This window comes from Sciurus vulgaris (assembly GCF_902686455.1).
Source record: "Sciurus vulgaris genome assembly, chromosome: 6".
NCBI lineage: Eukaryota > Metazoa > Chordata > Mammalia > Rodentia > Sciuridae > Sciurus > Sciurus vulgaris.
In genome coordinates, this window is record NC_136466.1 from 39,350,394 (window position 1) to 39,366,771 (window position 16,378).

The 16,378-nt window shown below is 40.9% G+C and overlaps 2 protein-coding genes across 2 annotated transcripts; one reads left to right on the plus strand and one right to left on the minus strand.

Moving 5' to 3' along the window:
* The first annotated feature begins 5,276 nt into the window (after nucleotides 1-5,276).
* On the plus strand, nucleotides 5,277-14,143 carry CAMLG (calcium modulating ligand). Its single transcript, XM_079145920.1, has 4 exons — nucleotides 5,277-5,569; nucleotides 7,267-7,727; nucleotides 9,264-9,329; nucleotides 13,411-14,143. Exons 1-4 carry the CDS (start codon nucleotides 5,398-5,400, stop codon nucleotides 13,600-13,602), a joined length of 891 nt encoding a protein of 296 aa, XP_079002046.1. The 5' UTR covers nucleotides 5,277-5,397; the 3' UTR covers nucleotides 13,603-14,143.
* A 53-nt stretch (nucleotides 14,144-14,196) lies between these two features.
* LOC306664158 (cytochrome c oxidase subunit 6B1-like) lies at nucleotides 14,197-14,650 on the minus strand. Its single transcript, XM_079144935.1, has one exon. The coding sequence runs from the start codon at nucleotides 14,573-14,575 to the stop codon at nucleotides 14,315-14,317; it is 261 nt and encodes an 86-aa protein (XP_079001061.1). The 5' UTR covers nucleotides 14,576-14,650; the 3' UTR covers nucleotides 14,197-14,314.
* Between the last annotated feature and the right edge of the window lie 1,728 nt (nucleotides 14,651-16,378).

Below are 16,378 nucleotides of genomic sequence, written 5' to 3' on the forward strand. Positions count from 1 at the left end.
CTAGAAACCTGTTGATGTCTTTGAAATTTTCTATTTTGTTGGAGTATAGATTTTCAAAATAGCTTCTAATTATGTTTTGTATTTCAATCCTGTCTGTTGTGATATTTCCTTGTTCATTATGAATTTTAGTGATTTGGGTTTTCTCTCATCTTCTCTTTGTTAGTGTGGCTAAAGGTTTATCAATTTTGTTTATTTTTTCGAAGAACCAACTATTTATTTTGTCAATTTTTTGTATTGTTTCTTTTGTTTCAATTTCATTGATTTCAGCTCTGAGTTTAACTATTTCCTGCCTTCTACTACTTTTGGTGCTGGTCTGTTCTTCTTTTTCTAGGGCTTTGAGCTGTAGTGTTAGGTTGTTTATTTGTTGAGTTTTACTTCTTTTATTAAATGTGCTCCATGAAATAAATTTCCCTCTAAGTACTGCTTTTATAGTGTCCCAGAGATTTTGATATGATGTTTCTTTGTTCTCATTTACCTCTAAGAATTTTTTAATTTCCTTCCTAATATCTTCTGTTATCCATTCATCATATAATAGCATATTGTTTAATCTCCAGATGTTGGAATAGTTTCTTAGTTTTACTCTTTCATTTATTTCTAACTTCAATCCATTATGATCTAATAGAATACAAGGCAGTGTCTCTATCTTCTTGTATTTGCTAACATTAGCTTTGTGGCATAATATATGGTCTATTTTAGAGAAGGATCCATGTGCTGCTGAGAAGAAAGTGTATTCGCTCTTGGTTGGATGATATATTCTATAAATGTCCGTTAAGTCTAAATTATTGATTGTGTTATTGAGATCTATGGTTTCTTTGTTCAATTTTTGTCTGGAAGATCTGTCCAGTGGTGAGAGAGGCGTGTTAAAATCACCTAGTATTATTGTGTTATGGTCTATTTGGTTTCTGAAATTGAGAAGGATTTGTTTGACATACGTGGATGAGCCACTGTTTGGGGCATAGATGTTTATGATTGTTATATCTTGTTGATTTATGCTTCCCTTAAGCAGTATGAAATGACCTTCTTTATCCCTTCTGACTAACTTTGGCTTGAAGTCCACATTATCGGAAATGAGGATGGATACTCCAGCTTTTTTGCTGAGTCCATGTGCATGGTATGTTTTTCCCCATCCTTTCACCTTTAGTCTGTGGGTATCTTTTTCTATGAGGTGAGTCTCTTGTAGGCAACATATTGTTGGATCCTTCTTTTTAATCCAATCTGCCAGTCTATGTCTTTTGATTGATGAATTCAGGCCATTAACATTCAGGGTTATTATTGAGATATGATTTGGTTTCCTGGTCATATGGTTCATTTTTAAATTTTATTTATTTATTTATTTGATACAACTTGGTTCCTCCTTTATTTGACAATTCCTTTAGGATAATTCCTTCCTTTGCTGATTTGCTTCTTTGTTTTTCATCTCTTCCTCATGGAATATTTTGCTGAGAATGTTCTGTAATGCTGGCTTTCTTTTTGTAAATTCTTTTAGCTTTTGTTTATCATGGAAGGATTTTATTTCATCGTCAAATTTGAAGGTAAGTTTTGCTGGGTATAAGATTCTTGGTTGGCATCCATTTTCTTTCAGGGCTTGAAAAATGTTGTTCCAGGCCCTTCTAGCTTTTAGGGTCTGGATTAAAAAATCTGCTGATATCCGTATTGGTTTCCCCCTGAATGTAATTTGGTTCTTTTCTCTCACAGCCTTTAAAATTCTGTCTTTATTTTGTATGTTCGGTATTTTCATTATAATGTGCCTTGGTGTGGGTCTGTTGTAATTTTGTGTATTTGGAGTCCTATAAGCCTCTTGAACTTGATTTTCCATTTCATTCTTCAGATTTGGGAAATTTTCTGATATTATTTCATTGAATATATTGTTCATTCCTTTGGTTTGTTTCTCTAAGCCTTCCTCAATCCCAATAATTCTTAAATTTGGCCTTTTCATGATATCCCATAGTTCTCGTAGATTCTGTTCATGATTTCTTACCATCTTCTCTGTTTGTTCAACTTTGTTTTCAAGGTTAAATATTTTGTCTTCAATGTCTGAGGTTCTGTCTTCCAGGTGTTCTATCCTACTGGATATGCTTTCTATGGAGTTCTTAATTTGGTTTATCGTTTCCTTCATATCAAGGATTTCTGTTTGTTTTTTTTTTTTCAATATCTCTAACTGTTTATTGAAATGATCTTTTGCTTCCTGTATTTGCTCTTTTAACTGTCGATTGGTGCGATCATTCAATGCCTGCATTTGCTCTTTCATCTCATCATTCATGCGTGCATTTGCTCTTTCATCTCATCGTTTGCTTCCCTGATCATTTTAATTATGTACATTCTGAACTCCTTTTCTGTCATTTCTTCGGCCATGCTGTCATTGGGTTTTATTGATGTAACATCTAGATTTGTTTGCGGCATTTTCTTTCCTTGTTTTCTCATATTATTCAGGTATCAGTGGACCGCTGAGGTATTGCAGATTTCCTCTATTGACTTACAATGTCCTTGAAGATTTCTATATATATCCCCTCTTAGTCTTCAGTAGGCTGAAGTCTTGGAGGAAGTTGATAATGTGGTGCGCCACAAAGAAGCTGCCTCTCTAGGAGTGGTGGCCTTCAGGTGGGGTATATTCCCTGCTAGTGGGCAGAGGTGCCTCCACTTGTTGACCAATGGTCATCTAAAGGGGAACTAGGCTGCGGGCTGAGGCAAGGCCTGTTTGGGCCTGTGTCTCTGGTTTTATCGTCCTTGTGGGGAAACCTCACCCGCCAGGGAAGACTCACCCAGTGGGGAGGTCTCGCTGGTCAGTTCCCCTCCTAGAGGTTCCCCTCAATTTACAGCTACCGCCTGGGCTGGGCTGCCTTCCACTGTAAAGTTCCCAGGGTCCCGGCCCTACCTCGTGGGCCTGGGAGTCTCACCCTTCGCAGATGAATCTCCTTAGGCTGCCCCTCCTCAGAGAATCTGCCCGCAGGCCTGGAACCTTCGCTCCGCCCTAAGCGTGTCTCTGTGCGGCTCTTCCACCAAGAAGCCTCCTAGATCCTGGGACCCTGTTCTGCACCTAATCGCCTGGCTATGCGGCCCCTCCTCTGAGCAGCCACCTGGGGGCCTGTACAATCGCTCTGCGTCCCAGAGACCCGCCACACGCCTCTTCCTCCAGACAGCCGCCCAGTATTCCGGTGCGGTCACTAGGAGTCCGAGCAACTCACTGTGTGCCTCCTCCTCCCACCAACCACCCATAGCCCTGGGCAATCACTCCGAGTCGAAGTGACCCTCCCTGTTCCTCCTCCTCCTCCAGGTAACCCCCCGGGTGTTCAGGAGCGGTCGCTCTGAGTGGCTCTGAATCCACGTGACCCTCTGCACGCCTCCTCTGGGCAGCCGCCTGGACCTCTTGTGCGGCCACTCGAGACCAAGCGACCCACCACGCTCCTCCTCCAGGCAGCCCCCCTGTGTTCAGGAGCGGTTGCTTTAAGTCCAAACAACTCACCACTCGCCTTCTCCTCTGAGCAGCCTCCTGGAGCTCTAATGCAGTCACTGTGAGTCCAAATGACCTGCCGCGCTCCTCCTCCTCCTCCTCCTACTCCTCTGGGCCGGCCCCGGTGTTCAGAAGTGGTCTGAGTCCAAACAGCTCACCACGCTGCTTCTCCTCTGGCAACCGCCTGTAGCTCTGGTGTAGTCACTCCGAATCCAAGCGGCCACACTCCTCCTCCTCCTCCTCCTCCTCAGGGCAGGAGTGTCTCAGCAAGTGTTAATGGAGTCCTTCATGTAGTGTCATTACGGAATGCAATGATTACATTATGACTTTCCTGGGCCTCTTGTGTTATTTTCAGGGTCCAGATCCTTGGTATCCAAAGAATTGAGCAAAACACACAGAAACCACAGGCAAAGCACAGATTTATTAAAGGTGAAGGTGGAAGTATACTGCACTCCCTAAGATAAATCAGTGGGCCAAGCATGAGAGGCTCAAGGCCCTGATGTTTGGAAATTAGTGTCTGAGCTGTGAGGTGTTCCCTTCCCTATACTGACCTAGTTGAAGTCCTTACCCTATTTGCCCCCCTTTGGTTACCTTTTGATACCTGAGTAGAATATTGTCCAATTCTCCCCATTGGTGACTTTAGAAAACCTAATTAGAATTCTGCCCAATTTACCCCCACTGGTCATTTTAAAATGCCAAACCAGGGGCTGGCCTTGTCATGGTAATGGGACTTATGGTAAACAGGGACACAGCCTGTCTTCCTGGCTGGTCGTCCGGCCACATTCTTCTTATAACACCCTGCCTACATACGTAGATGGCGTTTGGAACCTAACACTGGCATTTTTGCCTGGGGGCTCCTGCTTCCATGTAAACTTACTTAAACTGATATTTTATAACTGCTACTAATAAGGACAACTATAACTCTGATTTGGTTCATTATTATATGATAATAATTGTTTCTTCTGATATTAAGAAAAACTAATGCCTTGCAAGCATGAGGCCCTGGGTTCAATCCCCAGCACCAAAAAAGAAAAAAAAAAAAAAGAGAGAGAGAGAGAGAGAGAGAGAGAAACTAATATTGAAGCGTTTTCAGGGGCTCCTAAATTACAATGGCTCTTCAACATTGCGCCTACTGTGCCTAATGAATAAGTGGGCCCTGTTGTGCGTTCATTGTTCTAGGAATTGCAGCAGTGAACAAAACAAAAGCCTTGCCTTCATGGAGCGTGCATTCTAGTTAGTGAGAAACAAATACAATTAGTACATTTAGCGTGTGAGGCGACTGAGTGTGAAGGAGAAACTGAAGGCAGAACAAGGGAATAGAGAGTGCTAGGAATCTAGTTAGAATGGACATGTAAGGCTTTCTCCGGAAAGCCTCATTTGAACAAGAAAGTGAGTAACCCTAAGAAGAAACCAGGCGTGTTTCCGGAGGAAGTGCAGTTCAGGATGGGAATCAGCATCACCAACAAACACGGGTCAGCGTTCCCCAACGCGTCGCTCCCGCAGTTACGAGTTTCCCGGATGGAGAGCTTGGCCGCACAAGAGCTGGAGACAAGCTCCTGCCGCCGCAACCTCCATTTTGCTTCCTGGCAACGATGTAGCACGAACCCGCTCCTCTGTGGCATCCTTTCCCACCGGTCAGTCCGGAGGCTGGTTCTCTTTACCTCCGCGTGAACAGCAGAGAGGTCCCAGTAGTGGGGAGGGCAAGCGAGTAAGAGCCAGCCAAGGCGGGGAGGGACCGGGTGTCCGCGGTGCCCTCACTCAAGATGGTGGCCAGAGCCTTGAGCGCGGTCCCTCCGGACGCCGCGCGCGTGCTCCGCCCGCAGTCTCTGGCACAGCGCTCGGGGGCGGATCTACCGTGGGAGGGTGACGTGCTTTCTGCGGCCCTAAGTCATCCGTGCCGACACCTCCTCTCTCACTAGTACCCGGTCTCTCTCACTGTGGAGGGGAGGATGGAGCCGGGGACCGTGGCCACTGACGGCGGGGACAGACCGGGGACCCCGGCAGGCTCGGGCATGTCTGCTTCCCAGCGTCGGGCGGAGCTTCGGCGGAGAAAGCTGCTCATGAACTCGGAGCAGCGCATCAACCGCATCATGGGCTTTCACAGGCCCGGGAGCGGCGCGGGTGAGAGCCTCGGTTTCCCCTCAGCCTCCCGCCCACCCTTTTGCCCTCCCTCCTCCACTCCGCCGACGTTGCGGACCAAACCCTGCTCGCTGACCTCCATTCTGCTCCTGCCCGTTTAAGTGATGCCGCACGTTCTCACACCTCAACCCCAGGACGTTCCTAGTCGCCCCGCTCCGTTTTCCCGGAGCTTTGCTCTGAGATTGTCCCCACCCGGCTGCAAAGCCTTGGCCCCTGAGTCCCTCCGCTCAGTTACCCTTTGCTACTCTCTCGCCTTTCTTGAAGGGCGCACATTTCATCCCCTGACTGCCCTGCCCACTGCGCCCCTCCGGGCGATTGTTTTCCTTCTCATCTGTTCCAAATGCTTTTCCTTCCCATTACCTTCCCGGCCTTTACCTTCTTTTGCCCTTCGCTGTATAACTTTTATCTTTATGAACTGCCCGCCCGCTTGTCCTACGTGGATCAGAGACTCATATCTTGGTGTCAGTGTTCAGTACTTTCAACACTGTCACCAACAGATCTTCTAGAAGAGGTGAAAGGGGAAAAAAAAAAAATAAATAAATAAAGTGATCATTCTTTATAGACCCAACAGGTGTGACATCCTCATCTGAGATTTACTCTCATTAGGTAAGGTTACAGCAGTTCATTTAGGGAACCACGTTTCACCCTAAAGGAAAGTACATTCTCATCCAAAGACTTGTCCAATAAAATTTTTTTAAGTTAATATAATTGAGCACTTACAATGTCCTAACATTGTCTAAGTTTCCATTTTAAGTGTGTTCTTTAGTAATTGGCCCTTAGATAGAGATTGCAAGCTCCTTAGATCTTTGTGACTTCTGTGAGGCTTGGATAGTGTCAACTTTAGACAGTTCAAATGAGATGTAAGGGCACCATTTTCAAATTTTTCTAAAATAGTAGAACTGTTTTTCCATTAATAATTAATACCAGCATCTTTATTCTTTCTCAGAGCATTATTTATTGTCTTTTTTTGGTATCAGGGATCGAACCCAGGGGTGCCTAATCACTGAACTACATCCCCATCCCTTTTTTACATTTTATTTAGAGACAGGGTCTCCCTAAGTTGCTTAGAGCCTCAGCCTTCAAAACCACTGGAATTGCAGTGCCCAACTATTTATTATCTTTCTGTATTTTGTTATTTTGCTTTGAAAATTTTATTTTGTTTTGTTTTGAATTGGAACAGCATCCTAAAACTATGTAAGTACTTTTTAATGGCTGCTCTAATGTCTGCCTAATGGTAGTTGTAGGCTATGCCACACCTATGCTCACAGGGCTCTGGATTCAGAAATCTAATTTTAAAATTTAGATCCTAAAAAGCTTTAATGACTTTATATTTTTAACTGGGTAGGCTAGTTCAAGCAATGCAGTCATACTTCTGGAATATATTATCCATGAAAAGTTGCTTTTGATAGCTGCTTCCATTCCTGAATGTCTTTCCTAGTTTGTTTACTAGTCTTATTACTTACCCACAAAATTTGGATTATTTCCTCTGCAGGAGTACTCTTGGAGTGATATATTTTTATGGTATAGAAAGAAGAACTTGTTTTTATTTTATGCAGAATCAGTATTTTGATTCAGTGACTGTTGAGTTCTAGCAGCAGCAACATATTTTAAAAATATTAATAAATAAGGTGTTTGCCAGTGTGTAATACAAAAGGCTTATTAATTTTTTTTTTCCTCAGAAGAAGAAAGTCAAGCAAAATCAAAGCAGCAGGACACTGATAAACTGAACTCCCTCGGCATCCCTTCGGTTTCAAAGCGAGTAGTGCTGGGTGATTCAATCAGTACAGGAACAACTGACCAGCAGGGTGGTGTTGTGGAGGTAAAGGGGACCCAGCTGGCAGAAAAACTGGACTCTTTCATTAAACCACCAGAGTGCAGTAATGATGTCAACCTTGAGCTCCGACAGCGAAACAGAGGGGACCTGACAGCAGACACTGTCCAGAAGGGTTCTCGCCATGGCCTAGAACAGTACCTTTCTAGATTTGAAGAGGCAATGAAATTACGGAAACAGTTGATCAGTGAAAAGCCAAATCCGGAAGATGGAAGTACATCAGAAGAATTTGACTCTTTTCGAATATTTAGATTGGTGGGATGTGCTCTTCTTGCTCTTGGCGTCAGAGCTTTTGTTTGCAAATATTTGGTAAGGAAAGAGCTGTAAGCTAACTAAACTTGGAAAATGCAAGTTGGCTATATATAATAAGTACTTTTAATCCGTAGAATTAGTTGCCAATATTAAGTTAATATCTGCCAGATTCATGGGGCTGTTTGGAGTTGTATTATAAACTTTGTTATTTTCCTTAGTTACAAAATGAAAACCCATTAGTAATCACTAAAGTTGTTCTTCATGCCAGGTACCATTTTAAGTGCTTTGCTTGTACTAATTTATTTAATTTTCATCCTTATGAACTAGATCATTTGAATCTGTAAAGGAATGAAGACTCAGAGGTTAAATCATTTGCCCAAGGTCATGCATCTAAGTGACAGCTGGGATTAAATCCGGGTGTTTCATACTAGAACCAAAGGTTTAAGTGCCTATATATACAGTATATTAATTATTCATTTCCAAGTAGTTTGAAATATTAAATAGTTTCTGTGGTCCTGAATATGAAGTAACTTTTTTCTGTGGTTCCAAAGGTATTTCAGCATTTTATAATGTTGAAGAAGTATTTAATGACAGTCCATTTGTTGTACTATGATATGGTCCTGTTATTTTACAGTAGTGGTAGAATGCAGAAAAGCATAGACCACAGTTAAGCGTCTTGCTCTTAGAGCTACTTCCATTCAAAAGACATTTTAAGAATATCTACCATGAATCAGACACACAAACCAATTTTCCAGATAATTAAGATTTATATCATTAAGCAAAACAGTTTTTAAAAATCTGTTTTTATGCAAATATTTTCTTAAATAGTATCTGTTCAACAGATCTGATTTTTTTTCACACTGTTGATAAATTATCATAGCAAAGATTGATGATGCTTTTAACATTTAGTGAGCTGGGTAGCTACTTTGATCTCTCTTTATCTAAAGGACTCTCTGCTCTCATGCTTTTAAAGCATCATCTTGCTTTTGTGTCTCATTTTTTCGAGAGTTTTGTTTTTCTAGTTTTCTTCACTGTGAACTTTTCAACTGTAGTTCTCACTGCTCTCACTATACTGCCATCTAGTGATCTGTGCTCCTTTGTTCCTGTCATAATATTTTTAACTTTAGAAATAATTATGTAAATTAAATGTTACTTTGATCTTTTCCATTTTGCCCAAGAAGCCAGATCATCAAGTCGTTTTATCTATAGTAAGAGTAGCTCCTCATTTGAGGGCCCAAGACTGTAGCCATCTGAGTTCTTCTTTGCCCCAAAGTCTGCAGATTGAATGGTTTTCTGGACCTTTTAGGTATGCTTCAGGTGGTCAGGTGGTTCCCTCTAGGTGAAGGAGATTCATAATGTATTATACATCTAGCATGGGTTTATACTCTAAATAATTTAAACGGTAAATTTTTATGAGAGAAGACTTTTTTGGGGAAATTGAAAAAAAATTGAAAGAACTATATGATTTTCAGCCACTAAATTAGTATTTTATTATAGTTTGTTGCTTAGAATTTTATAGCTTTTGTTAGTTCAATGTATTGTGGTTCAAATGATTATGTTGAAAATATTTAATTTTATCTTTTATCTTCACAGTCCATATTTGCTCCATTTCTTACTTTACAACTTGCGTACATGGGACTGTACAAATATTTTCCCAAGGTAAATTAAAATTTTTCTAAGTTTGGTGATGTATTTAAATTGATTCACGACTAGCTAATTTTAAGAACTTGAAGAAAATATGGTCCTGCTGGGCACATTGGATCACTGATGTAATTCCATTCGCTCAGGAACCTGAGGTAGGATTGCAAGTTCAAAGACATCCACAGCAACTTACTGAGGCCCTAAGCAACTTAACAAGACCTCAGCTCAAAATAAATAAAAAGTGTTGGGAATGTGGCTCAGTGGTTAAGCACCCCTGGGTTCAATCCTCAGTACCAAAAAAAAAAAAACCACCTGGTTCTACTTGTAGTCTGAATCAGTGCTACTCAAAGTGTGGTTTGCCTGCCTGAGCTGATCTTCACACTAATTGTTTGTATTTCATGATGTATTAAGTTCAGAAAGTGAGTAATTAGGAATTTTCGTTGTGCTTTTACATTGCCATATGCTTTCGTTATATTTTACAAAAATATTGGTCCATGGTGGTTTGGGGTCCATAGTGTTTTAATAGTACTTGTCTAAGAAAAGTGTTCAATTTAATTACTAAGTAAGTTTGCTAATTCATTTTGTTTATAATAAAATTAATTTTTTAAATGAGTTCGATTATCTTACTGTGTCCGTTAGTGGACACTTGGTAACAATGCACTTTATCTTTAATGTGGAGAACAAGAAATATCTGGCCAAAATTATAGAACAGAATATGATGAGGTCTATATATGTGGTCTGCTTGACTGTAGGTATATTTAGTCTTATGGGGCTCGACTTGCCTGACATCCAAGATAACTTTACTTGTGTGATCAAGTTTCATGTGAATATTTTTGCTGAAAAATGGCTACTTGACTGTTTGCTTAGTCATTTTTCTTGTGTGTGCAGTGCTGGGGATCCAACCCAGGGCCTCATGCATGCTAGACAGTGCTCTACCACTGAACTATGCCCTCAACCTAGCTTAGTCTTTTTTTTTTTTGGTACTGGGGATTGAACCCGGGGTGCTCAACCACTGAGCCACATCCCTAGCCCTTTTAATATTTTATTTAGAGAGGGTCTTGCTGAGTTGCTTAGGGCCTCACTAAATTGTTGAGGCTGCCTTTGAATTTGTGATCCTCTTGCCTCAGCCTTTAGCCACTGGGATTATAGGCATGCGCCACCACACCCTGCATGCTTAGTCATTTCTAATGGGCCCACAGATCTGTTTGTGGTTTGCATGGATTTGAAACATCTGTGTTTTTGAAGCTCATATTGGTCAAATACAGAAAGTAAAACGGTAAAGAAAGAAATGTCATTTTTAATTAAAGCATTAGCTTAGAAGTTCATTCTTGGATTGGGAATGTAGCTCAGAGTTAAAGCACTTCCCGAGCATACATGAGGACCTTGGTTTGCTCCCCAGCACCACACAGACACATACACACACAAAAGAAGTTTTCCCTGTACTCATAGTGGTAAGCTCTCCAAGAAATATTAAGAGAAAAGACAAAAATGCAAAAATAGGATGGGTAGCATACTCCTTTTTTGTGAAAAGGAGGCAAAATAATTCATATTTGATTTTGTTTATATATGCATGAAACTATTAACAGTAATAGTATTAACAGTAATAATAATAGAGCTGTACATAGGTTACTAGGTAAATAGGGGGAGAAACAAGAAAGGGAGACTACACTTTCAACAAAATAACATTTTGTTATGGTGGTTTCTTTCTTTCTTTTTTTTTTGGTACCAGGGATTGAACCCCCAGGGGCGCTCAACCATTGAACCATATCCCCAGCCCTTTTTTCTATTTTCTTTAGAGACAGGGTCTCACTGAGTTGCTTAGCACCTTGCTTTTGCTGAGGCCGACTTTGAACTTGAAATCACTGCCCCACTGTGTCCATCTTGTTATGGTTTTTTTTTTTTTCCCCTTTTTTTGATGGTGCTAGGGATTGAATCTAAGGGCACTCTACCACTTAGCTACATTCCAACCCCAGCCCTTTTTATTTTTTACTTTGAGACAGGGTCTCACTAAGTTAAACTGCTTGTGCTGGCCTCAAACTTAGAATCCTTCTGCCTCAGCTTCTGGAGAAGCTGGGATTACAGGCATGTGCAGTGTTGCAGTAGTTTTTAAACACACAAAGAATTGTGCAGTGAACGCTTTTTATACTTACTATGGAGATTCTGTAATTAACATCTCATATTTACCATGTATCAAATTTTCTATTTTCAATTTGTCTCATTTTTCTTGCTGCACTTCAAAGTATGTTAAAGATGTACATATCTGTATACTTCACTCCTCTAACATAGCATTAACTACAAGTCAATGTTTATGGTTCTTTTTTACTTTTGGGGGGTGGGGGATTCTGAGGATTGAACCCAGAGGTGCTTTACCACTGATTTATATCCCTAATCCTTTTTTTTTTTTTAATTTATTTTTTATTTTGAGACAAGGTCTAGCTGAGTTGCTTAGGGCCCCACTAAATTGTTGAGACTGTCCTTAAACTTGCAATCCTCCTTCCTGTCTCCTTAGTTGCTGGGATTACAAGCGAACATTCCCTTGCCCAGTGGGTTCTTGTTTTGGTTTTGTTTTTGTTTTGTTTTTGTACTGGGGATAGAACCCAGGGATGGTTTTACACTGAGCTACATCCCCAGTCCTTTTTATTTTTACTTTTCATTTTGAGAGAGGGTCTTGCTAAGCCACTGAGACTGACCTGCTGGTTCTTTTTATTTAAGGTTAACTTTTTGTAAAGGAAATGCTCACGTTCCAAGTGAATGATTTGATAAGTTTTGGCAACCTTCAAAACTCAAGGTTTAGAACCTTGTTTCATCCCAGAAAGTTTGGTTGTGCCCCTTTCCAGGCACTCCCAGTTCTTAACCCACAAAGGTCTAATTTTCTTTTTCCCACCATAAAAGTTTTGCCTGTTTTAGCAATTAATATAAATAGGATTATATTCCTTTTTATGTTTCTACAAGCCTGAAGTCTGCATGACATTTTTGAGATTCATCCAAGTTTTTGAGTATATTTGTAGTTCATTCCCTTTTATTTTGGTGAGTAATAGTCAAGGGTACATATATATCCATTTGTTTATCTGATTTCTTTTTGATGGACATCTTGGTTGTTTCCAGTTTTGGGGTATTTTGACTAAAACATTGAAGAACTTTTCTTCTGTCTTTGTGGACATAGGCTCTCATTTTTCTTAGTTAATTATAACTTTAATTTTTATTTATTTATTTATTTTTAGACAGGGTCTCTCTGTGTTGCCCAGGTTGATCTTGAACTCCTGGGTTGAAGTGATCCTCCCACTTCAGCTTCCTGAATAGTTGGGCATGCCACCATATCCAGCCTAACTTTTTTATATTTTTAAGATTATTGAACCATGTGAGTGGTTTTCTTGATACCAATTAATAACTTTTTTTGAAAAGCAACTTTGAATTTTTTTAAAAAGTGAGATTAGAAAATTATATTAGGAAATAAATGTTTTCTCTTTCCCCAAAAGTATTCTGACTTGTTCAGTTACATCCTATTGCGTGTATAATCAGGTGCAAATTTCTTAGCATATCATTTAGGACCATTAAGGATGCTCCTATGATTTATTTACAAATTACTCACTGTTCTTCAATATGATCAGTATTCTTCTGCCTCTGGCTTTTGTTATGAGACTTAAAATAAGATTTCTCATTATATTTCTACCAATCTAAGTGCTACTCATTCTTGAGAAGACCTGTTTTCTGCCTCCTGTGGAATTATTGCTTGTGCCTTAATTACACAAAACTTCAGCAATTTCTATCTCCTTTGAGCCCTTGTGCCACATCATCCATGTCATTCAAAGCCCTAACTAATAATGATTTTCCTGTTTTTTGCCTTGTGCCACCATACCTATTTTAAAGTATTTGTGTCTTGTTTCCAAGATGATACCTTTTAAAAACTGAATCTTGTCTGCTATTGCGTAGTTTACTGATTTACCTATTATATTTTCAGTAAATGTTGGCATATTGTTTTGAAACTTCCTTAACAAGTTCTAAACCAGTTAGGCAAAAATAACAGAATTGATCATGTTTTTATAGAGTTTATGTAGTCTGCTGAAAGATGTAAAGTTAATTTGAATCTTTGTCTTTACAGAGTGAAAAGAAGATAAAGACAACAGTATTGACAGCAGCACTTCTATTATCTGGAATTCCTGCTGAAGTGATAAATCGATCAATGGATACCTATAGCAAAATGGGCGAAGTCTTCACAGATCTCTGTGTCTACTTTTTCACTTTTATCTTTTGTCATGAACTTCTCGACTATTGGGGCTCTGAAGTACCATGAAGGCTACAGAACTCAGAAGAAGCTTACCAAAAAAACCCAAACAAACAAAAAAAACCAATTTCTCTTCTATATTACAGTGTCTCTAAGAGAGTCATATCAGTTTACACCTTTATGTAATTTTATTTCTTTCATAGGGATTGTAAAGCCAATAGGAAAGGAATGACAGGTTCCTTGATTTGAAAGGGTTGCATTTGTATTAGTACCGCTATGAAGAATAGAGTACCTATGTCATTAATGATTTTCCTTGTTTAATTAGAATCCCTAGTCTATATATCTTTTCCCTAAATTCTCAGATTTGTAATCCCTCTTTTGGGGGCTGAGTTAGTGCTTTTGGGAGAGCAGATAAATATGGTCTCAGCCAACCCTGAAGCTTGTTTCCTCTATTTGTGTCATTCTGTCCTAAAAAGTGAAACCATCCTAAAAATAAAATGAAAGAAACTGAATTGAGTGTTAAATCACTTGATATTACATTTCCTTACAGATTTTTGTATGGTCTATTTGGTTAATACTCATGATATTAAAAACATACTTTCATTGCTCACTAAGTCTTAGTTTTTGTAATTTTATTTTATTTTTTTATTTTTATTATTTTTTCCAGTGAATTTTTATTAGTTAAGTCATGATTCAGCCCAGGGTACGAACTACCAAGTACCCAGGTCCCCCTTTACCACCCTGGGAGGACAGAAGACAGGAGAGGCAGGGTGGAACCAGTTCAGATCTTCCCAGGAAACGTGCCTTCTGCCCGGCGGTCATCCCAAGTCGAGACCCAGGATATGGGGCAGAGGGACTTGTACACACGCCAGTACCACTCACACACAGAGACATCACCCCCTTTCGCAGTCATTGCCTTCTGGCAGCGGTGGAAGTCTAGGTAGTTATGCCAGCATTTCCTGGTCTGATTCTGGTTGGAGAAGTGGCTGTCAAAAGGGGCAGTCTTATAGTTCTTGATTTTGATCTTGATGTCTTCTGCCATGATGCTGACTCCTAAAGACGCCCCTGCAGCAGTGCACAGCTCAATGTGACCCTTAGCAAAGACGCCAGGGTGAGACAGGAAACTAATTTTATTTTAAACCAGAGTAATGGAGAATAAGTATTATAATTTAAGTCTGTTCCTTTGATTTGGGATTAAGATTACAAGCACACATGTTTCTTGATTTCTTAATGAATCTAGAATCTAGAGAGAGATACAGAGCATCCTTAGAATTGTCACTTACCCCCCTTAATCCCTGGGAAGACACTAGTGGTCTTGAATTGCATGTTTACCACTTGTATTTCCTTAAATAAAAGGGGGGGGGGGGCGGGCAGGCATGGTGATGCATGCTTGTAATCCCAGTGACTGCATAGGTTGAGGCAGGAGGATTGCAAGTTTGAGGCCAACCTAAGCATCTTAGCAAGACTCTCGGCAACTGAACAAGACTGTTTCATTACCAAATTTTTATATCAAGAAGATCTCTAAGATATCTATTGTTGCCACTTTTTCTCTACAACTGATTGACATCCTCCTGATTATTTTGAATAATATCAGATGGAAAAGGAAATCTCTTAATGTTCAGAATAATTTAAAACCTTTTTAGAAATTTCAGAATTAACATGTATATGAGTTAAAATGACTGATACAGATGGTCATTTAAAGAGGACATCCTTCAACCATGTCACCCAGTGGTTTTTTAGTCTGATTAACTGTGTATCACCATTGGTATTAAAAACAGTAAGATGGAGAGGTTTCAAGATGGCAGCCTAGAGGGTGGCTGCATTTTATGTTGCTCCAGGACTCAGGATTCAAAAGAGGAGATATTGAGAGACTTGGGACCAACTCAAAGCAGTCGGGTGAGTCTCTCCTGTTGGGGAGGCGTCCTGGATGGGACGGTAGTCCCGGAACGCAGGGAACTTTGTGAAGTAGAGCTGCTGGCGAGACACCCTCCCCCCAGCTGAAGCAGTGAACTCAGACAACTGGGAGTGTCGTAGAGGAGGCCGCTCAGCACAGCGCTGGGACTCGGAGCAGCCACTGGGGCTCCGGTGGCTGTCCAGGGGAGGAGAGGCGAGGAGAGCTGTGTGGACTCAGAACACTGGGGCCTGCCCTGAGGAGGAGGAGGAGGAGGAGCGTGGCCGCTTGGATTCGGAGTGACTGCGCCAGAGCTACAGGCAGTTGCCAGAGGAGGAGCGGTGCGGCAAGCTGTTTGGACTCAGAGCGACTGCTTCTGAACACCGGGGCCTGCCCTGAGGAGTAGTAGGAGGAGGAGCGCGGCCGCTTGGATTTGGAGTTATTATACCAGAGCTACAGGATGTTGCCAGAGGAGGAGCTGCATGGCCAGCTGTTTGGACTCAGACCACTTCTGAACACCGAGGCCTGCCCTGAAGAGTAGTAGGAGGAGGAGGAGGAGCGCGGCGGGTCGTTTGGACTCGCAGTGACTGCATTAGAGCTCCAGGCGGCTGCTCAGAGGAGGAGGCGATTGACAAAAGGGCCAAAAATATGCAATGGAGAAAAGATAGCCTCTTCAACAAATGGTGCTGGGAGAATTGGAAATCCATATGCAACAGAATGAAACTAAACCCATATCTCTCACCATGCACGAAACTAAACTCAAAATGGATCAAGGACCTCGGAATCAGACCAGAGACCCTGAAGATTATAGAAGAAAAAGTAGGTCCAGATCTTCAACATGTCGGCTTAGGACCAGACTTCCTTAACAGGACTCCCATAGCACAAGAAATAAAAGCAAGAATCAATAACTGGGATAGATTCAAACTAAAAAGCTTTCTCTCAGCAAAGGAAACT

What these genes read in the sequence shown, in the direction of transcription:
- CAMLG (XM_079145920.1), top strand. Translation starts at nt 5,398, where the DNA reads ATGGAGCCGGGGACCGTGGCCACTGACGGCGGGGACAGACCGGGGACC. An exon ending in CTTTTGTTTGCAAATATTTG is followed by an intron (nt 7,728 to 9,263) that starts GTAAGGAAAGAG and finishes TTATCTTCACAG; the next exon opens with TCCATATTTGCTCCATTTCT. An exon ending in TGTACAAATATTTTCCCAAG is followed by an intron (nt 9,330 to 13,410) that starts GTAAATTAAAAT and finishes TTGTCTTTACAG; the next exon opens with AGTGAAAAGAAGATAAAGAC.
- LOC306664158 (XM_079144935.1), bottom strand. Translation starts at nt 14,575, where the DNA reads ATGGCAGAAGACATCAAGATCAAAATCAAGAACTATAAGACTGCCCCT.